Below are 23,310 nucleotides of genomic sequence, written 5' to 3'. Positions count from 1 at the left end.
CCAGGAAAACTAGCTCAAAGAGGTTTAGAATGTAAACTGTTGGGATATGATACACAAACAAAAGGCTATCGTTTGTGGTCTCCATATCACAAAAGTGTAATTGTGAGCAGAGATGTAGTTTTTCATGAACAAATGCAGGAAACAAAACAGTATGTAAGTTTGCCTATAGAACAGAAAGCTGTAGAAACAGAAGAAATTCCTGAACAATCTCAGCAAGAGAGGGAGGGGGAAGAAACTGTAAAGGAGGAAACTATGCCTGTAACTATGCCAAAGCGACCAGAAAGGGAACGCAAAGCTCCAATTCGTTATTCAGATGAATACCAAAGCAAACAGGTTTCTCATAGAGCTTTACTAATAGCCTATGAACCTACTTCATTTGAGGAAATTCAGGAGATGGAACCTACAGAAGCTCAGGGCTGGCATGAAGCAATGTCAGAGGAAATCAGAGCAATTGAAAAAAAATGAAACGTGGGAGCTAGTACCTTTACCTGAAGGTCGTAAAGCCATTACCAGTAAATGAGTATTCAAAGTAAAACAAAATGAGAAAGGACAGGTGGAACGTTCAATGGTAAAACAAAAAGAGATGCTTTAAAGCTAGGTCTCAGATTGTAACACAATTTAAACAACATGCGCAAGAGGAGGACTGTTAAGTATATGAAAAGAAATACTTGCTTAGTCATTAAAATTGTGTGTGTATGGCTATCTCAGGGTTAAACAGAGAAAGACTATCTGTGGGCAATTACCTTGAGATAGAGGCTGTTCTGGGAACCTTGCCAAGATTCTAAGTTAGCCTCATCACAGCTGTATGTAATGTAGATAAGAATTGTGTAGATCTGTATATAGTTTCTCACTTGTGTAAAATGGAACTGATCACTGCTCTATGATCACTGCTCTATGATCACTGCCCTCTGTGTATGCCTCAGTGTGCTGATCTGAATTGAACTGCACAGAAGCCTGAAGGAAATAAACCAGCTCTGCTGTGTAAGACCTGCGTGATGTGTGTTTGTTTCTGAGCACAAACAGAGTTCCAGAGAGAGAAAAGTTCTGGCACAATAACCCAACAGTTCTTCCTTACCTATGATACAAAGAGTTGCTTCCTTTCTCAATTTCTGAGCTTTAGCCATGGACGGAACTGGCTAGGAGGAGCTTCAGACCGATAGAGGGCTTAAAACTCAGTCACGTGAGTCCCTGCTTTTCCTGGGCGATAGGGGGAGTTAACCCATTGTGGGATGCCTTCCGCACACCAACCCAGAAGGAACCTTCTCGGTAAGTACCAATGTTCCGTTTCCACTTTGGTGCTGGACCCATGTCCTTCCTGGCTTACAAAAGCAGTCATGACACTGGCTGAGTGGATCAGGGCGGTAGTGAATGTCATGGCAAGGTGTGATTCTGATTTGCCTAAAGGAGCCAGTGATAAGACCTTTGTTTAAAAAACTCTCCCTGACTTCACTGTGCTGATAATTTCCGACTGCTCTCCAATATTCCTTTCTTGGGCAAGGTGTTTGAGTGTGTGCTGGCTTCTCAGCTCCAGGGATTTCTGAATGAGATGGGTTATCTAGATCCACTTCAATCTGGCTTCATTCCTGTTTATGGGACAGAGATTGCTTTGGTTGCCTTGGTGGACAATCTACGCCGGGAACGGGATAGACAGAGTATGTCTCTGTTAGTTCTGCTGGACCTTTCAGCGGCTTTCAGTACCATCGACCTTGGCAGCCTTCTGGGGCATTTGTCTGAAATGGAATTGGGAGGCACTCTTATGCACTGTCTCCAGTACTCCTTGGAGGAGCAATCTCAGAAGGTGGTGCTGGGGGATTCTTGTTCAGCAGTGTGGCAGTTGGTCTATGGTGTCCTTCGGGGTTCCATCTTATTCCTTTGCTGCTGGATAAGGGCAACAGATTTAAGCATAATCCAGACAAGACAGGTCAGTCAAAAGGCAGATCAGAATAGGGATTCAACCCGTGCTGGATAGGGTTACATTCCCCCTGAAGACTCAGGCTCACAGTTGGTACATCCAAACTATGAGTCTGAGTCTTCAGAAGTGTAACCCTCAGCGGTGGCTAGGAGTGCATTTGCACAGCTGAAATTAATGTGCTAACCACAGCTATTGTATAGACATCTGATCTGGCCATGGTCACACATGCCTTCGTTACATCCCATTTGGACTACTGTAATGTGTTGTACTTGAGGCTGCCTTCAGAAACTTCAGTTGGTCCAGAATGCTATGGCCAGACTGTTGACTGGGGCCGATTACAGGGAGCATGCGACTCCCTTGTCACAGCAGATTTCATTGGCTACTGGTCTGATTCTGGGCAGAATTCAAAGTGCTAGTTATGACCTATAAGCCCTTATAGATTCTCCCTATCATGAAAGTTGAACTAAAGCCCAGGTAGGTCTTTTGGACATTACCACCCCTCCCAGACATACTGTGCTCAGCAAGACCCTGCCCGTCCTATCAGTTTATTCCAGGTAGGCCCTGCATGTGGTCACAGTGCATTCAACTTGTGTGCCTGGGCTGTCCAGGAGTCAGAGAGCTGGATGCCCTTCTACAAGGCAAGAAGTGCTTCCTATTGCTATGTAGTGGCATGCTCCTGCCAAGGCCATAGCCTGTTTTTCTGTGTGTGCATGTGAGGCTATATACATGTGTTCACCTATTCGACAGGGCCTTTGTGCACATGTGGAAACCTTCACATTGCAACTTCCTCATGCACAAACGTGTAGGATAATGCCCATTCTACCCGAGGAGAGATTTGAATAGGTGCCTCCCAGTCCAGAGTACACACTTTAGACAATGCATTACATCAAGCTTTTCTTGCATATATTTCCATGGCCCTTGTAAATAATGTTTTATATTAGGTTTTTAATGCTTTTTAAAATGTGAAGCATTACTCTCCTGTTGTCAGAGTTTTATGGAAGCAGTTTAAAAACATTTCCTGCATTTTTGTTTGTTTGACATACCATAATATGGAAATGTACAACGTATAATCAGTTATAGTTTGTAGCCGTTTTAATTGTAAATAATAAAAGATTTTTTGTAAGTCAGTAGGGCAAGCATGAAGTTTAAACTTATATACCAACTTCTAATTATTTGCGAAGTATGCAAGTATACAAAATAGGCTGTAATTCCTTACTTGCACTCTTACGTGCCTGTATTAGATACAAATTCTGAATAATTGCAGCAAATCACAAATAGATTTGATAATTTATTGTAGTCATTTTCCAACTAAGCTTAGGAATAATCTTCTTAAACACAGAAGTGTTTTAAAATTAAGATTTATTGTAGACGATCTGTTCACTTGGTAGTGGGTAGCCACATGTAGGTACTGGTTGTATATTTATTTATACCAATCTAAGGCCTGATTTTATGGCTTGCTATGTTGTAGCAGTGCTGTAAAACAGTCATTGCATTTACCTTGATGAGGAAAAGCAGAACCACTAACATTCCTGCAATATGGCAAGAACAAGAGTCAAAAGCTCCTAAAACTGAAGATAACTAGTTGGGGCTTTTAAGGTTTAGAAATCACATGAAGTGCTTGTGGATCCTCATGCAGTTAGGGATGTTATTTATTTGGTGAGTATATTTGAACATGTTTGGCTTGAAAATTAGCAGGACCATAAACAATTGATACAAACAGAGGATTTTTATTTTTGTATGCTATCCAAACTCTTTTAAATCACAAACATGACAAAGCTTATAACTTCACTAGTATGGACATGTGTTGCACCATAATCCCCACTGTGATAGTTAAATTATCTTCTCCCTTCCACAAACCCATATGATCAGATTGTAACTTTCCTTGTGTTCTCTTCAGAGGTTTCATGGGCAATTAAGGTGGCAATCCCATGCCCACTTACCTGAGAGTAAGCCCCATTGAACTCAATGGGACTTACTTTTGAGAATACATATATAGGATTTCATTGGTAGTTTACTTTGAAGACAACTTGCAGTAGCTTCTACATTTCTAATACATGCATTAATGAGCAGGTATTAATAAATAGCATTCTAGAGAGTTCACATATTGAAGGGATTACTTTAAAGTCTATTTTTTAAAGAATTTTTTTCCAATAACTGACTGTTATAATTACTTAAATAAAGTTACAAATGCTAGCAAGAAGGTATGTGAAATGGCCACCCTAAGATCACGATAAGGTTTGTTATAGATTTGTGACATAGATAAGAATGTTTCTAGCTAAAAGAAACACTTATTTTGTTATGGCATGTATTCAATATGTAACAATACTTCCACAGGTCAGTAGGTGCTTTAAATTTACAAGATTGTCAATGTACTATTTAACTCCTGGTAACAAGAAAATAAAAGGTTTTTACGATGTGTTCATTTCATGTGATTATTTACCAATTACAGTCGTGTGAAAAAGAAAGTACACCCTCTTGGAATTGTAGGATTTTACATATCAGGACATAATAACAATCATCTGTTCCTTAGCAGGCCTAAAAATTAGGTAAATACAACGTCAGATGAACAACAACACATGCCATATTACACCGTGTCATGATTTATTTAGCAGAAATAAAGCCAAAATGGAGAAGCCATGTGTGAAAAAGTAAGTACGCCCTTACTGCTTCCATAGGAATTAAGATGCTAAGTAGCAGACAGGTGCTGCTAATCAAATGCCCATGATTAATTGATCATCAGCAAGTATGACCACCTCTATAAAAGCTGAAGTTTTTTCAGTTTGCTGGTCTGGAGCATTCAGGTGTGTGTTAACACAATGCCAAGGAGGAAAGACATCAGCAATGATCTTAGAGAAGCAACTGCTGCTGCCCATCAACCTGGGAAGGGTTATAAGGCCATTTCCAAACAATTTAAAGTCCATCATTCTACAGTGAGAAAGATGATTCAAAAGTGAAAAACATCCAAGACAGTTGCCAATCTTCCCAGGAGAGGACGTCCCATCAAAATCACCCCAAGGCAATGCTGTGCAATGCTCAGAGAAATTGCAAAAAACCCAAGAGTTACATCTCAGACTCTACAGGCCTCAGTGAGCATGTTAAATGTTAAAGTTCATGACAGTACAATTAGAAAAAGACTGAACAAGTATGGTTTGTTTGGAAGGGTTGCCAGGAAAAAACCTCTTCTTTCTAAAAAGAACGTGGCAGCACGGCTTAGGTTTGCAAAGTTGCATCTGAACAAACCACAAGACTTCTGGAACAATGTCCTTTGGACAGACGAGACCAAAGTGGAGAAGTTTGGCCATAATGCACAGCGCCACGTTTGGTGAAAACCAAACACAGCATATCAGCACAAACACCTCATACCAACTGTCAAGCACGGTGGTGGAGGGGTGATGATTTGGGCTTGTTTTGCAGCCACAGGACCTGGGAACCTTGCAGTCATTGAGTCGACCATGAACTCCTCTGCATACCAAAGTATTCTAGAGTCAAATGTGAGGCCATCTGTCCCACAGCTAAAGCTTGGCCGAAATTGGGTCATGCAACAGGACAATGATCCCAAGCACACCAGCAAATCTACAACAGAATGGCTGAAAAAGAAAAGATTCAAGGTGTTGCAATGGCCCAGTCAAAGTCCAGACCTCAACCCGATTGAAATGCTGTGGCGGGACCTTAAAAGAGCTGTGCATAAACAAATGCCCTCAAACCTCAATGAACTGAAGCAATGTTGTAAAGAAGAGTGGGCCAAAATTCCTCCACAATGATGTGAGAGACTGATCAAGTCATACAGAAAACGATTACTTCAAGTAATTGCTGCTAAAGGTGGTTCTACAAGCTATTGAATCATACGGCGTACTTACTTTTTCACACATGGCTTCTCCATTTTGGCTTTATTTCTGTTAAATAAATCATGACACGGTGTAATATGTCATGAGTTGTTGTTCATCTGAGGTTGTATTTACCTAATTTTTAGACCTGCTAAGGAACAGATGATTGTTATTATGTCCTGATATGTAAAATCATACAATTCCAAGAGGGTGTACTTTCTTTTTCACACGACTGTAGATACCTATAGTTCAAACCATGCTGGAGTGTGTATTTGATCATCTTTTGGAACTGAAATTTATATCATAGTAGAAAAATTCAAACAGAGCACATCCGTAATTTACAATATGTACAATTTATTATTAATACTTCATTGTGATGCATAAATTACAGATACATAGGAAAACCCACTTCTTTGCCTCATAGGCCTTAGCTAGACCTAAAGTTTATCCTGGGATCATTCCCGGGGTCGTCCCTGCCTGCTCCTGGAATATCCTGTGTGTCAGTTACATGAACAGGGATGACCCCAGGACGATCCTGGGATAAACCTTAGGTCTAGCTAAGGCCATAGTTTCACTATACTGTACTCCTGGTTTCAGTGACTCCACAGCAAAATTAAACTGGTCAATAGTTCAGTGCTTTTCACAAAAATTAAATCCTCCTCAGTCAAACTTGTCACAGTTTTCTCTGTTCGATCCAGATATGCACTCACAGAAGACTTGTAGTGGCAGCACAGTTCTGCAAAAACATTGAGCAAGCAGTAGTGCAACAGCACAGATTGAAATCTGGCCCTAAAAGTACGAAGGCATGATATGTTGTGCAAGAGCCTAGAGCTTGAAGAACCCTAAGGGCCTGTTCAGAAAAGACCTTAAACCCTGCTGGTTAAGGCTTTTGGTTAAGCGGCAGAGTTTAAGGTGTCTTGTGCAATGCGTTTTGCTAAACCCTGCTCACTCACTAACCACAGTCAGACCATCTGCAACAGGGTTAGCGGCTCCAACTGTGGCTTAAAGTGTTGTGTGCGACAGCACGGCTTGTGGTTAGTGCTAACCCCAGAGAATGACAATTTTGCTAACAGAGCCTAAAGTGTCATCTGAACAGGCCCAACCTGATGGACCAGAATCCTAGTCTTCGCAGAACATCACACATTGGGGGTGAGTGGGTTTGCACTTCTGTAACATGTCTTCTGCTTGTGTAGAATGGAATGTGGTTCCAGCTCCCTGATTTAACAACTTCTCAAAGAGGGATCACATGGCTGCCCTGCTGGTACAAACCACCTAGATGTAGGTTGAATTGCAGTATACAAAATTACAGGTTTTGCTTGTAATCAATGTTCTTCCTTTGATTTTCATCACAGGGCCAACTTGTGGGTGTATTCCCATGAGCAACAGTAAGTGCAATCAGCCTTTGAAACATGTGTTAAGTTCTTGGGATGGAAAATGCCTGTGAAACCAAATGGCCGTATTCAAATGCACTATTGTTATTCAATTACTATGCAAACATTGACTCTTAAAATATAGGGACCCTGAAATTGTACCTGAAGACAGCAACTTCAAAAAGAAACCTGCAATTACTCTATTTAATAACACTCACCAAATAATAGCCTCTTTACTCAAAATATAATGAAAGACAAACTTCAATGACATTCAAGTGGTGAAAAGTTAGGTCACCTTGAATTTAACAAGGTGACCTAACTTTCTAGCTAACAAGAAAATAGATTATCATCAAGGTGTGTCAAACTTTCATCAGAGTCACCCGATATTTGTTGATGCTTCCCATTCCTCAAAGGTATGCATAAGAGGCCAGTGTTTCTTTGTGGTCTCTGTGTAGGCATCCATATGGGAAGCTATCTTCAGATGTTCCAGACCTAGAGCCTAGCCATTTTTGATAGCAGGGTCCAGTGCACATGCCCAAAGGGGTGGACCCATATGAACCTTCAACCACTGCAGCAGTAGCACCGAAACGAAAATGTTTTCTTCATTGAGTCAAATGAGCTAGGCTTATAGATGGGGGTGTTGGATCTAGACTTAGTGATATGTAGAGTAGAGCCATTGGATAGAGCCATGAATAACTTACGTCCCATTGATTTCAATGGGTCTGCTCTATGTGTGACTAATGGCCTGTTCAAACGACATGCTAATCCAGTGTGGATTGCTCATAAATGTGATCCGTGGTGGGAGATTTCCCTCGCCACAGTGGGTGAAGTACCTACGCCCGCTACCCTCTTCTGCAAGATGTTAGCGGGCATTCATGGTGGTTCCCATTTGGTTTGAGGGGAACCCCATGGGTTTTAGGTCTCGAAACAGTGGAAAAATGAAGAAAATTGCATTGACCATAAAGTCTGCTGGCAAGAGTAACCACCACTTCCAGCAATGCTCTTGCTACTGCAGACATTTTCCATGGGCGCACAGCCTTTCTGGTAGTTGGGGAGGCTGCTGCGGCCTAAGTTGTGCTGCAGTGCCTGTTGAGATATGCAGGAGCCATTGCGAAAGGCCTCAAATTTATCCACAGAGCAGCGAAGGGTAAGTAAACTACAGCACTCCAAAGGGTAGTGTTCACGTGGCAGGTTGTGGTTTTCCTATCCCTTCATCTCCATGAATAATTTACCCTCCCCACCGTAATTGTGTGAACAGGGCCTAACCCATGGCAGTTAGAGGAGCTTTAAAAACAATGTTAACTAGGTAACATGTGAATTTCATGCAAGGTAGCAATTACATTTTAGGAGGAAGGTCCCTTCCTTCCCATCTCTCCTGCCTCACTCATCTCTGTTTCAACCCCCATTGCCAGCTGGGAATACACTTTCCATTTGACATAGTCTCGCCATCTTTCATGCTTACCTTATTTTATTTGTTTAAAAATAAAAATGAGGTTGATGAGATGTGTTTGTGCTAGACTGTACCACTTCAGTCTTTAAGTCTGAATTGTCTGAATACCCTTATGTAGAGAACTCTTCTTGGCTAAGAATCTTTTCCTCTATATGCTAGTTTTGTATGCACATTTTTTGTTTAAAAAAATCCCAAGTATTCAAACAATGGATTTACTACCTTGCTGGATGGTAGTATTACATAATAATTGTACTTATCATGTAATGGCACAGATTGACCTATGCAGCCCTTGAAAGCTTAGGGTTGAAGCTACTTCTTTGCTGTTGTATTTGTTAGGTAGCCTTAGTTTAATTACAGTGGCATCTCAATTCCCCCACCGTATTATAAGAAGGAACCTTGCTATTTCAAGGAGTAATTGCAAAGAACAAGAGAACGCCTGTGACATGGTTTGCTGTCAGTGTTATTAAACTTAAACATTATTCACTCTCACTGTCTGTCCAGGCACCATGTCCAGAGGACTAATTTAAGATCGGCTAGAAGAATGATGGGGGGCAGCTCAGGCAAATGCTTACTGATGTTACAGGCGGTCCCTAAAGAGGTGCAAGGGAGAGGAGGCAAGAGCCTGAATGATCGGATGGGGGGTGTTCAACTGGTTCTGGATGGGGTTGCACTCCCACTGAAGGAGCAGGTTCATAGCTTGGGGGTTCTCCTAGAACCATCTCTGTCACTTGAAGCTCAGATGGCCTTGATGGCACGGAGTGCTTTCTACCAACTCCGGTTGGTGGCCCAGCTACACCCCTATCTGGACAGGGATAACCTAGCTTCAGTTGTCCATGTAACCTCCAAATTAGATTACTGCAATGCCCTCTACATGGGGCAGCCTTTGAAAATGGTTCGGAAGCTGCAGCTTGTGCAAAATGCAGCGCAGCGGCCAGATTGATAGCTGGAACAGGGAGGTTGGAGCATATAACACCAATTCTGGCCCATTTGTATTGGTTGCCTATATGTTTCCGAGCCCAATTCAAGGTGCTGGTAATTAATCTATAAAGCCCTACATGGCTTGGGACTGCAATACCTGATGGAATGCCTCTCCCAACATAAACCTACCCCTACACTGCGCTCAACATCTAAGGTCCTCCTCCGAGTGCCTACTCCGAGGGAAGCTCAGAGGATGGCAACAAGGGAGAGGGCCTTCTTGGTGGTGGCCCCCTCGACTGTGGAATGATCTCCCCGATGAGGCTCACCTGGTGCCAACATTGTTATCTTTTCGGCGCCAGGTCAAGACTTTTCTCTTCTCCCAGGCATTTTAACGGCATTTTAACAGCATTTAACAATGTCAAGTTTGTTTTTAATGGACCCCAGAATTGTTTTTAAAATGGATACTGTTGTTTTTATGTTTCTGATGGTTTTTAAATTTTGTATACTTTTTAATGTTTACTATTTTTAACTGTTGTAAACTGCCCAGAGAGCTTCGGCTATGGGGCGGTATATAAATGTAATAAATAAATAAATAAATAACCACAGGTGTAGCATATAGGGCAGGTCTGCAGAACCTCTTTCAGCCGGGGGGAGGGGGTAAATTCCATTTCCCAGGAGCCACGTTCCAGTGGACAGGACAGAAAGCACAAGGTTGGGATGGGGACCAAAATACCACTATATTTTAGCTGAAAGGTCTTCCTGCCAAACTCTACGACCCTATTCAGATGACATACTAAGGCATTGTGTTTAAATATTTTGAACTAAACATTATGGCTTACCTTGTCATGTGAGCCATGAGTTAGTGTGTCATGTGAACCATTCCTAACCATGGTGGCCAAAGAACCGCGGTTTAAACATGCTCACTAACCATTTGCTGTAAAAGGGTTAGTGGCCTAACCATGGCTTAGTGTGCTGTCTGAACAGGCACTACATCTTAGGAGAGACTAGGGTGACCATATGGAAAGGAGGACAGGGCTCCTGTATCTTTAACAATTGTATTGAAAAGGGAATTTCAGCAGGTGTCATTTGTACACATGCAGCACCTGGTGAAATTCCCTCTTTATCACAACAGTTAAAGCTGCATGAACCCTGCCCTCTTTTCACAGAATAGCAGAGTTGGAAGGGGCCTACAAGGCCATCGAGTCCAACCCCCTGCTCAATGTAGGAATCCACCTTAAAACATACCTGACAGATGGTTGTCCAGCTGCCTCTTGAATGCCTCTAGTGTGGGAGAGCCCACAACCTCCCTAGGTAACTGGTTCCATTGTCGTACTGCTCCAACAGTCAGGAAGTTTTTCCTGGTGTCCAGCTGGAATCTGGCTTCCTGTAACTTGAGCCCGTTATTCCGTGTCCTGAGCTCTGGGATGATCAAGAAGAGATCCTGGCCCTCCTCTGTGTGACAACCTTTTAAGTATTTGAAGAGTGCTATCACGTCTCCTCTCAGTCTTCTCTTCTCCAGGCTAAACATGCCCAGTTGTTTCAGTCTCTCTACATAGGGTTTTGTTTCCAGACCCCTAATCATCCTGGTTGCCCTCCTCTGAACACGTTGTACCTGGTCACTCTAGGATAGCTAGTATAGTACAGCTCTGTTTGATAAAGAGGTAATTTTGGCAGGTGCTGCATCCATACAAATGACACCTGCTGAAATTCCCTTTTCAATACAGCTGTTAAAGATACAGGAACCCTGTCTTCCTTTCCATATGGTTACCCTAATTACACCCTTTTAGAACGGGTGGGGGAGAGAGAACTGCACATAAGCCAGGAAACCCCCAAACAATTGGGTCTTCAAGCCGGCTGAATTTGTCCCATGGTCCTGAGGTTGTACACCTGCAATATAAGGTGGCTCTTGGTTTCAAGTTGAAAGAGACATGCACTAACCCCCACCCACTTCAGCTCAGGCCAATTTGGAGTTGGCCTACTTCAGTTCAGTACCAAACAGGAGTCAAGTTAGGAAAACTGAGGGTTTCTACTTCATCTTGACTATCATGGGAATCTTTTTTAAAATACTGTAATTTTTCTCTTGGTCAGAACTGCATTGTAATTGCAGTCAAAATAGCCCCTTAAAAGGGAATTACACCTGTCCAGAAAAATAGGTGCAGGTTTTGTGTGTGCGCGCACTATGTGCCTGTATATCTTGATTTTCTTTTAAAGGGAACTGCCAATAACATTTTAATTCCTTGCAAGAATTGGATGAAAATTCCCCGATTCATTGCCCCATCAGAGATGATCATGTGTGCCAAATTGCAAAATGATACACAGGAGTTGTTGTGCAATGGTAGAGTCTCCCCAAAAGAGCTCTTCAATATTTTTAAGCATGGTGACTTGAATAGTACACAGCATTCTAAGTGTGGTCACACCATTGATTAAAATAATTTAAGGCAGTATGATAGTAGCAGTTTTATTCTCAGTTCCTTTTCTAATTATGCCTAGTATAGAGTTTGCCTTTTTTTACAGCAGCCGCACACTGGGTTGTCTACCACAACCCCAAGCTCTCTTTCTTGTTCGGTCACTGCCCATCAGGTTATACTTGAAGTTGGGATTTTTTGCCCCAACATGTATCACTTTACACTTGCTTACATTGAATGAGCTCCCTAAGGAGGTTTCCTTGGCACCTACATTATATGCTTTTAGACGCCAGGTGAAGACCTTTTTATTCTCCCAACATTTTAGCAATCTATAAATACATTTTAACATGGTGTTTTAAATTTGTAATTTTGCATTGCTGCTGTTTTTATCTGGTTGAGCTTTTATATTGTATTTTATATTATGGTTTTATACTGTTGTTTTATACTTTGAATGGTTTTAATTTTTGTGAACCGCCCAGAGAGCTCCGGCTATTGGGCGGTATAGAAATGTAATAAATAAATAAATAAATAAATAAAAATCTGCCATTTGGATGCCCACTCTCCCAGTTTAGAGAGATCCTGTTGGCTCCTTTCAGGGAGGAAGCATTTCAGAGGAATTTAGGAGGGCGTGGCGGATTTGTAAGGACTGCACATAATTAAATGAACTTTGTGGCTGAAGGCTTTATCTTGCGTTTTAAAAAAACCTGTAAGATCTATTTAAAAGCCCCAGCACTTTCTGGATCATGACATCAAATAGTCCTAACTCTCCTTTTAGAATAATCTGAGGCAAGGAATTATTTAGGAAAAAATATACTGGAGGAGAAAGAAGTTTGTGGAGGTTGATTGAATCCTTTGCTATGAGAAGCTATTGAACTTCCTTAGAAGCCAAAGGTTTCAGTCTGGGGCAGTAAAATTTCCTGTGTGAAATACTGATATTTCACATGAAATTCCTCCTGCCTTTCCCACTCCCTCTTCAAAATTTCTTTGCAAGAAAGTTCCCAGCAGTTGGCATGTAAGAGCAGAAAAGTAGTCGGGGGAAGAGGGGAGGAAAAAACAATGAGCAGACTGTAGAAGGAAAGGTGGCGGTCTTCTCTCTAGATTAAACGCTGGTGCATTCCTGCTACATTCCCTATTGGTCTGCCAACGAAGTGAGTCCTACGGCCTTCTTGTAACTGCAAGGCTAGTGAGCTTAGAGGTGAAAAGCAGCTTGTAATAAGGCAGGTGATGGCAACAGGGACCGCTCTAAAGATATGGGGTACAGCTCAGAAGATCCGGGAGGCCTATCCAAGTGGGCTCGCAACGCCAATAGGATCTGGTTTGGAGGGGTGGGGGGAGGAGTGAGCAGATGGAAGGAAAAAGAAGAGCTGAAATTGCACAAGGTGAGCAGAGCAAGGTGACATCTGGACACGCCTGTATGAGTGGAACTGATCTAAGTCAAAGATTTTGGTACAATGAGAACAAGATAAAACTCTTTGCTAGTACAAACATTTTATTCTATTGAGCCAGAAATGATTGTTCTCAGTTTACTAGCAGGGATACAGACATATCAAAAAAGTGCCATGAGTTACAGCCGTATTCCAGACAGTAACCAGAACCTTCCACCATCATTGGTCAATGTTAAAATGCACAGTAAGCATCACAGGAGATGTAGAAGAAAAGCAGGAAGGAATTTCATTTCCAAAGGCTTTGCGCTGCAGCATGAGGTAGTCACAGCCCACAGAATTCTCCAGTCTGAAAATTAAAGATGACAAATTAAGGCCACAGGAAGACTTCCATGAAAGGATGTTAAGCAACTCCAATGAACCTGAATAGTAACTTAAAAGAAAGGTTGCTTTCACAGAGAAGCCAACCACAACTTAAGGTCACGACATTGGAAACCGCCCAGAGAGCTCGGCTATTGGGCGGTATAGAAATGCAAAAAACAAACAAACATGGTTACGGGATAGCTCAGGACCATTTAACCCACCAAGAACTGCACAGGTCTGTGAACTTTTCAAAGATAAGGCACAGTCATATGCAAGTTTAGACCCAAAAAGGGAAAAATTTCCTACAACTTCCAGCATTCCCCAGACAGCCTTGGGCTGGGGAATGCTGGGAGTTGTAGGACTTCTTCCTATCTAAACATGCATAGGATTGCACCCTTACTCTACTTCCTTAAAACATTTACAAAGTAGCACCAACTGGGATAGTGAAAGTTTTAGTATGGATGCTTTTCCCCTTCTGATCACCTAATCCTCCAATCTCCAAGCCCAGGACTGGATTGCTTTGTCCTGTACCCAGTGCTCAGATTATGGAGAGGATGGTACAAGGGCCTTAATAAAATCCACAAATCCCACCCTTTAGCCACTGAATTTAGCCATCTCTCCTGACCCCCCGCCAATAGCCTTCTTCAAACAGTAGCTGATGGGGCTGACACCCTCCAGTTCCACACCAGCTCTGATCACAGGGGCATTGAAGAGGCCTATTGTGCAGGATCCAATGGGAGAAGATATCCCAGCACCTTCTTGATGGATGCCACTCTGTTAAAAGTACAGGCTGGAAGCCTAGTGCAGATTGCAATAGGAGGCAGACTACAGGAAAGCAAGTGCCCCTGGCTTGGAGGGCACATGCGCTGTGCAGGGCAGGGCGGTAGCTCTTTGTGAATGAGAAAGGCAATGGGACTGGCTGGACACAGTGACTCAGCATACAGGAACTAAGGAGCTCCTTCCTGCAGCTGTTGCTTGTAGGATCCCAAGCCAATATCCCAGACACAGACACATAACAGACTGCTGAGAAGGAGGGAATTTGAGCAGCAGCTTATCTTCTTGAAGCAGAGCTTTAGAATCTGGTTTAGCCAATTTGGGCTTGTAAGAGTGCCTCTGATGAAGGAGAAACTCTTCATCCCAAAACACACTGCAATTTTTTTTAAATTATTATTATTATTATTATTATTATTATTATTATTATTGCATTTTGTCCCATCTGGTTCTTTCCTTCTAGTTTTTGCAAGCATGATCTAGAGCATCTTTTTCCAATCTGGGACCCTTCAAATGGTTTAGAATACAATTCCCAGCACCCCATGTTGGCTAGGGGTGATGGGGTTTGTAGTCCAATTTATATGGAAGGCAGCAGGTTGGGGAAGCCTGGTCTAGATCTTCAGTGTCTTTCCTAAGGGATCCCAAGGAGGGATGCCTTTCTGAGCAGGGTTCAAGTTATTGCAAGACAGCTCGTTTCTTGTATTGAACTAGCACAGCCTTTCTCCAATCTTACGTCGTCCAGTAGCCATGCCAGCTGGCGAGAGGTTTAGACCAATATACCTAGGGGGGAAACATTGGTGAAGATTGCGCTAGTCCAACCTAAGAAATGGATTGTCTTGCAGTAACTCCCCATAGGCCAGCTGCCAGTTGCCTAGACGTTCTTTACTTGAAACCACGTGAGCTGCCAGCAACTGCTCTTGCCATTTTTAGCTGTTGCTTTGTCCCTGCAGCCAGATCTGTACTTCATACATTATAAAAAGATTTTTAAAGCCTCTGTGCAGATCAGGAGCCAGTTATGTAAAGACAACAAGTTGCCCGTGAACAAATATAGTTATCAGGTTGTATGCAGCAATGTGGGTAGAACTCCATGCATTAAGCTGTTTGTACAAGCAGCCACCTCCACACTGCTTATCTGCGTGTGAGCAGTTGCACTGGTTATCTACATGAATGATGCAGGATCTTGCACATGAGAAGTTTCTCTCATGCATTCCTTCTCTCAGAGAGTTACATCTAGCTTTCTTCCTTATTCCCCAGTTGGCGAAAAGATATGCCAGATACTTACCTTCACAAGGCCCCAATTTTCTTTAACATGAGCTCCAGTTCTCCACTCCTTTTAAGAGCGTCTAGGTCTGTAAAACCACCAACACTGATTCCTCCAACAAAGATACGAGGAACCTAGAAAGCAAGGACAAGTTCTTAGCTTTATGCAGCAGACGAAAACACTTGTGAAGTGCAGTCTCCTAGGGAGGGAGGTGATCAAGGAAGAGAACAACAACAACGTGACTGGGTAGCTTAGTAACTTAAGATGTGGTGAACCGACTTCCCCAACCTGGTGTCCCCAGCTATGTTGGATTACAACTCCCATGCTGGCTGGGAATGAGGGGATTTTCAGTCCAGCACCTCTGTAGGGCCAGGCTAGGGAAGGTTGTAGTAAGCCATGACACTGTGCTCATCATGCGATTAAGGCTGCAGGCACAAACCTGGAAACTTTCCATCACTCTGGAAGCTTGAAATTCATGAAGGAGTATGTACCAGCGGCATCATCTGCCAAGCTGATCTAGGGATTGCTTCTCCCCTCCTTTTCCTCTTCCCTGATGTGGGGAGTAAGAGGCTAAAGCATACAGGAAATAACTGCAAGCAAACATGATGTTTAAAGAGAGAAAATGATGTGGAAGCTTGCACTGAAGTCATAAAGTGGCAGGGAGAGTCTGAAGTTGCACAAGGCAAAATGACATATGAAAGTATTAGGAAACAAAAAAGCCAGATGAAAGCTTTACCAATTCATTAGCAAGATCATCGACATGAAGGGGAGGCAACCAGGGGGCTGTCTAAATGCCTGGAAAGCCCTGGAGTGGGTGTGCAGTGGCGATCATACGCCACCGCTGCAATCATGCACCCATCCCGGGCCTTACCCCCAAAGCTGGAGAGGAAAAAAGTTGGGGACTTACCCTGATTTTTTTCTCCAGAGCAAGGCAAGGCAAAACATTACCAAGACAGCCCCCAAGTTTTGCTCTGGATTCGCAGTGGAGGCGTGTCTGGTGGAAGGTGACCTGCGATTGGTCACCTTCCACCAGGAAGAGGGTGGAGTTCCTCCGGTCCCTAGATGGCTGCCCAGAACTCACACCACCCTGGGGGAGGGAACGTGCAGGGTTTCTAAGGTACGCAGCACCAACCCAGCACCATGAAGACACCTCTCTGGTGTGCCCTCCAGATGTTTTGGACTACAACTCCATCAACTTTAGTTAACATGGTAAATGGCCAGAGATTGTTCTCCAAAAAAACAGGAAGGCATGAATAACTTGTGAAGGGCAGATTTTATTGTAAATGTTCTCTGTGCTGGGTTCAAAACCTAGAATATGACTCAATTGTACACTGGAGATAAAAGAGTGTTAGTCAGAGCATGCATTTATCTTCCCTAGAATGAACTCATCCACTATCACTGTCATAGGACTCCAGCGTCACCCTGTAGATATGAAAACTGTGCCAAGGAGGAAGTTTCTTCCCAGTGCAAAGCATTTTGTTACTGCTTGCAATGACTCGATTGAGCCAGTAGGATTGGATCCAGACTTAGTCATGCATAGAACAGAACAGGGGTGTGGAACCTCTGACACACAGAGGTTCTGCGACCAGCTTGCAGAGCCCCCTGGGGGCCCTCCAGGGAGTATGGGCATGGCCTCCAAGCCCCTTCCCCCCACAAGGAATCCCCACTATTATCTCTGATCGGAGATAACAGTGAGGATCCAGGCAGTGGTGGTCAACCGGCACTGGGAGGAGCAACCACTCCTCCCAGCACTAGCTAGGTCTCTATCACCTGCATCTCTCAGCACAGCGAAAGGCCAAATAGGCAGGACAGTGGGGCCCATTGAAATCACTGGGACAAAATTAGGACCTAAGCCCCTTTGATTTCAGTAACTCTACTCCTAATATGACTAAGGCTACAATCCCTGTTTCGACAGGAAAACACCCTGAAACTCCCAGTATGCCCCAACCAGCCATTTTGGCTTAGATTTATAGTACTTTTCCCTGTCTAATCATGCATAGGATTGTGCCCTAAGTCTGGATCCCTTTTGCCTTGAACATTTAGAAGTTGACCAACATTGTGCAATATCTGGCCAAGGTAACAAGAGACAATGAAGCAAGTGGCAGAGCAAGAAGAGAAAATTTTCATCCGTAGGCTCCTACATGCTTGTACAGGCCATCATTCCTGGCATGTAGGTGGCATGCCAAGAAGCTTTATCCAACATCTGTTTTTTGTTGCTTGCTGGCATAGAATGCTACAGCTGTATCATAGTACTATTTTGTAGCCCAAGTGCTAGACTTTAAACAAGATCCATTCTCAGCCTCTAATGCAGAGCTTCATTAAATATAAGGCTCCATCCCACAAGCGTTTTATTGCACGCTCGTTACTGGGCACTCACAGATTTTTCACAGATCCAGCACATGAAGTTGACTGCCTCCCGTGCGCCTTCCGCCCCTTCTGGCCTTCCTTGCGCCACAAGAAAAACCACAGAAAGTCCGAAATATTTTTAAAATCAGAAGTTGCTGCTCTCTCCTGCTGTGTGCAGGAGAAGCAGCGTGATTGGAATGCCCAACTGAATGGGCCTTGTGCTCTTTGTTTACTTCCTGTTTTCCAACAGGAAGTAACTGAGCAATGAAACCAGGAGCAGAAAGCAACGGTAGGGAGCATGTTTTTCCACGTGTGATGGAGCTTATAGTTTCCCACAACACAACGGGCATAATCCATCGTGATGTTTTCTTGCAGGAGGCAAAAGAATACTATATTTTTGCAAAGAATTTGTTCATGTCAGTGTGGCTTGCCAAGGAGAATTCTCAGTGGAACTGTTTTTACTGCCCCTACTCCCATGCAAAAGCTGGTTCTTACACTCTACCTCTATCACAGGGAAAGGGAAAAAGCGTTACCTATGATTTATTCATGTCAGGCAGCAGCTGTTCAGGGAAGGAAAACCTGGCAACCCACAAATGGGCTAGGTTCATCAGCAGGGACACCACACCCACCCAATTGCTTTACCATTTACTAATCCTGAACAGTTTGAATTAAGTCAGGAGCCATTTTAGTTTCACAGATAGAAGACTGGAGCAGGATGACAGACTTTCTGGTTTCTCAATTATGACATGAAAACAAAACTTGGTACTTGTTATATTTCAACTGCTGAATGTCCTTAAGGTAATGTACATTATTGATGGGAAACAATAATGTACATTATTGATGGGAATTTATCCATTCCCACATGACATTTGAAGTCATTTAAAGACACACACCCCTGTCCTGAAAAACAAAGGCACAACACAGCTGTTTAAATCCCACCAGTTTCAGTGGGAAACAGTTCAGTGGAATGGTTAGAGCATGAGGCTATAGACCATGGGGCTATATAGGACTCCATCACACCAGCGTTATAGCCCGCTATCACGGTGCGTTGTTTGAGGAGGGCTCACATGACGTCATCCATGTCCTGCTGTGATCTCACCTCCCCGCCCCCTTTGCAAGGTTTTTTGGTGTGGGGAAAGAACTTTTTTCCGGCAATGCACTCAAACCTCCACATGCATTTTTATATCAAACTCAATGAGGGCTTGTGTTAAAGTGGCAGTATTGCTGACGAAAGGGAGGGGGCGTGCCTTTTCTCCAGCGAGCCATGATGATCACTGGGGAGGGCAAGATGTCCAACTGCAACCAACCAATAGACAGTAAGCGGAGGTACAAAGGACATCTGGGGGAGAGGAACAGTTGCTGGTGTGCAGGAGAGGAGAGGTGTAAAGATTACCAAAACATAAGGCTTTAACATGCTCCAGCAGTGAAGGGGGATAAAACGAGGCAAACATGGCCAAACGTTTTAGGTGTGATGGAGCTCATGGAGTGGGAAGACCAATCCACATGCAACCATGAAGCTCACTAGGTGACTTTGTGCTGGTCACTTTTTCCCAGCCTAACATCCCTCACAAGATCATTGTGAGGAGAAAGGGGAGCACAGCCTTGAGCTCACTAGATTCTGGGTAGGATAAAACAGTGTTAGAAAGGTTGTATTTTCAAACAGCTGTAAGGGACACTTCAGACACAATTTTATTTATTCTTCAGCCTCCATTTTAACCCTTTGGACAGAACACGTGGTTCTTCAGGCTCCATTTTAACCTTCATAACAACCCTGTAAGGTAGGTTAGGGTAAGACAGCATGGGAACCTCTTTTACCTGAGGACTAAATTTAATTTCCAGGAACGTCTTGGGGTTAAAAATACAGAACAAACTAGCATACTGTAGCTTGAAGCTCTTACTGCCAGCAACTCAGCCTTGGGGGAGGCATTTCAAGCTTTTAAAATGGGGGAAGTTCTCAAAAGCTGGGTCTTGGCCAATTGGAAAACTCTGGAGGGCCAGCTTAAGTCTGTAGGAGGGCTGTTTTTGGCCCCCAGGCCTGAGGCCACCCACTCCTGGGCTTATAACAACAACAACAACAACAATTTATTTCTTACCCGCCTCTCCACTTGGGTCGAGGTGGGAAACTACAATGAATATAAAAACTGATTAAAAACATACCATACATGATTAAAACATCCTAAAAAGAGATACCAACTGACTTAAAGTCACCCAATGAGCTTTACAGCTAAGTGGAAATTTGAACTCAGTGCCCTGCACCTCCCAGTCCTAATTCAACACCAACTATTGCACCACTGCAGCTTTCAGCCTGACACGGAGCCCCAGAGTTACTTTGGACATTTTGCAACAAACTTTAACACAGAGAGGCTGTTTCCTGATTTACATACCTTCAAGTGTTACAGAATATAGATTCCCCCCCTCAATTATGTTACTGGAAAGAAAGTCTCTATCTGGAAAAGATGTATCAGAACAGGAATCTGTTTCTCATACAGTTAGAAAGCAAGAACAGTTACCTCCCCCCCGCACCCACCACACACAACTCCCAACATCAACAAACATTAAACGAAAACTCACTGTTCTAGCTCCTGTGATCTGCAGTAAATAGTCCTGAATAGCCTCCATGTCTTTTAGGTTTGTGAGATCTATATATTCAAAATGCCCAGGCTTGAGATTAAATCCTTTCAGAAGGTCCACAGCCTTGTGGCAGTAAGGGCAGCTAGATTTCCCAAACACTACCACTTTATTAGGTGTAATCTTGCTCTTCACAAACTGCTCAGCCATTCTAGAGTCTGTATCACTTCCCAGCAATGAACACACAGATCAACTACCGAGGAAGCTGTTACTACAAGTGAGCTGGAGCTTTTATGAGGTATAACCCTCACTCCTCCTTCAAGTGTCAACACCCTGTAGGAGGAGTTTCTCCTCCCTCCCTCCTTCTTTGCTTCTTGCTTTTTAAAGAGAAAAGGACACTGAACTGTCGCATAGGATAAGCATGCCTGTATTTTTCTACCCAGGATGTGAAGTCATTTGCTCACCAGATGTTTCTCCCTTGTACAGCAGGACTGCTTGCATTCATCTGATGGGGATTTTAAGAGCGGCAATACAGCAGCAATCTGAAGCTTGCGTTCTGGGATGCAAATCCCACAGTGCAACCTGTTTCCAAGTAAACAGTGCATAGCAGCCTCAGGGAATTTGACTCAAGGGCAGGGTATAAATCCCTCTCATAAATACAATGCAATAAACAGATTCAGCCTTCAGGAGCCAGCCCTGCCTCTCCTTGCCTGACTGTGTTAGAGCTATATTTCACCCTTATTGGGCTTGTTGATGTGACAAACTAGCCACACGAGGACTAGAAGTGACACTTGCCTCAATCAATACAATGCACATTTTTGTAACAGTCAACAGTTGAAATCTCAAATATATGTACTAGGCTGTAAGCCCCATTAAGCACAGCAGGCCTTGCTCAAGGACAAACATGCACAGGATTACTGTTTGCTGTAAGTATCTACAGGCTCATTCTAGTCCTCAGGACCTGGAAACAGGCACCCACACACACACCTGTGCCTGCAGATGTAGGCATTTATCATATTTGCATGCGGTTCCTTCTCCTTCCAGGAGCTCAGGATAGCATGGCTTGTGTGGTACAACAGGCAGGATGCATCCGGTTCTACAGGGTGAGGGGAAATCTCAACAGGTTGAAATCTCAATTTACTGTATCTCAATGAAGATATTTCCCTCCTGTCTCTGTTTTATTCCTCCACCAGGTGGAACTGGGTGTGCACAACTTAATTTACTGCATGTGGTGGTAGTGGTGGGATTGCAGTCAGCATTGGGGATGAAGGGGAGAGCATTTTCACCATCTTTGCTGGTGAACATCTCTTTGTTGGGATGTCACTTGGCATCTTCCAGCACCAAGTTCGTTGGTTTTTTAAAAAACACCACCACCAAAACCATTCCTTCATGCAGCATCGTGCCCACGTGATTGCACAAATGTCTCCTCTTTTTTTAAAAAACATCACCCCGGAATGCCCCTCTTTACTTCTGGGACAACGTGCTGGCATGTGGCCCCTGAAGGATGATCTCAGAAGTGGAAAACTCTGGGATCATCCCTCCCCACTCCCCAAAGGGTTACAGGTGTAGATGAGCCCTTTGCCAATTCCAAAGAAATGAAAAAATCCCCCACAATCTCAAGCATCTACGGTTGGCAATTTCTCTTAGAAAGAAAGAAGTGCATAATCCACAAGCCCTCCCTCATAAACTTCTTCTTTAGCAAGTCAAATAACCCTGTTACCTCATTCTTCTGCCTTAAATAGGTCCAGTTGCAATGCCTTTTAAGTTTCTGACACAGGGCCCAAAGTTTGAACCAGTTTCACAAGCTGCCATTTGAAGGCCACTTTTAATTAGGAATGTCGGAGAAATCTGTCTGTTGGGTGGAGTTTGATGAACTTCCATTGATACGGCCCTCCAGATTTTGGTCTATCCTGCAGAAGCTGACTTGCTCTGCAGTGAGTTGGGCAAGTTTGTGTTTTTCCATAGTTCTTACTTTGCGTGAATTATGGCAGCATTTTGTGCAAATTGTAATTTGCATGAATTGTGGTCGAAATGTGTACAAATTTTGCAAATTGCAGCTGGTTTGACAGAATTTTTTTTTGGGGGGGGGGGTGTCTTAGCCTGCAAATCAAGCTGAGCCAGGCACCCCACAGAACTCCATTGAGCCAAAAAGGAGATGTAATTCCAAGTGATGGACATCGCTACTTTAAATCCCTCCACATGGCACTGATATTATGTTTGGTGCAGTTCAGCATGTGGCTCATGCAATTCTCACTACATCAGCACAAATCTTTCTTTAGAAGAGGAAACTGGAACTCCTTCCATATCTACTTGCAGTGTCAGTTCATAACATGCCGTTTGGGAGTCCTAAAGTGAATGGAGTTATAATGCTGGGTTTCCCCTTTTACCCTAGAAGATATTCATTTAGGATGTTTCAGTTATTCCATGGCAAAGTGCCTTACTTTGAGTCAAGGATAAGACTCAGGGCTGGTCAAAGTCAGATGGCACCTCAGAAGCCAACCGGAGTAACAGATGGATCTAACTCTAATACTGGCAATAGGCTAGCATCCTCCACTGGACCTGAAGGCAGCAGGCTCTTTTAGGAAGTGCAGGACATATTGTGTGGTGCACACAGGTCTGCCCTTCAGCAGAGGAGAATGTAATAAAGGAGCTGGAATAACTGCTGGGCATCTGCCACCATGGCCTCCCAGCATCTTCTGCCTGAGGGAGTTGCCTCACTCGGCCTAATGGTAGGGTTGGC

General features: G+C 43.5%; 1 protein-coding gene across 1 annotated transcript; it reads right to left on the bottom strand.

The window, feature by feature from the left end:
* Positions 1-13,350: 13,350 nt before the first annotated feature.
* Positions 13,351-20,860, bottom strand: GLRX (glutaredoxin). The gene is made up of 3 exons (XM_063128616.1): positions 20,574-20,860; positions 15,678-15,790; positions 13,351-13,610 (listed from the first exon to the last, which is right to left on the bottom strand). Exons 1-2 carry the CDS (start codon positions 20,778-20,780, stop codon positions 15,680-15,682), a joined length of 318 nt encoding a protein of 105 aa, XP_062984686.1. The 5' UTR covers positions 20,781-20,860; the 3' UTR covers positions 13,351-13,610; positions 15,678-15,679.
* Positions 20,861-23,310: the final 2,450 nt, after the last annotated feature.

The sequence above is a fragment of the Elgaria multicarinata genome, chromosome 6, assembly GCF_023053635.1.
Source record: "Elgaria multicarinata webbii isolate HBS135686 ecotype San Diego chromosome 6, rElgMul1.1.pri, whole genome shotgun sequence".
Taxonomy (NCBI): domain Eukaryota; kingdom Metazoa; phylum Chordata; class Lepidosauria; order Squamata; family Anguidae; genus Elgaria; species Elgaria multicarinata.
This window is presented reverse-complemented; position numbering and strand designations above follow the sequence as displayed.

Bases quoted from the DNA above. Each gene is read 5' to 3' on its own strand.
- GLRX (XM_063128616.1), bottom strand. From the start codon at position 20,780: ATGGCTGAGCAGTTTGTGAAGAGCAAGATTACACCTAATAAAGTGGTA. The intron at 15,791-20,573 runs GTGAGTTTTCGT...CTTGCTTTCTAG, and splicing joins AGATCACAGGAGCTAGAACA to GTTCCTCGTATCTTTGTTGG.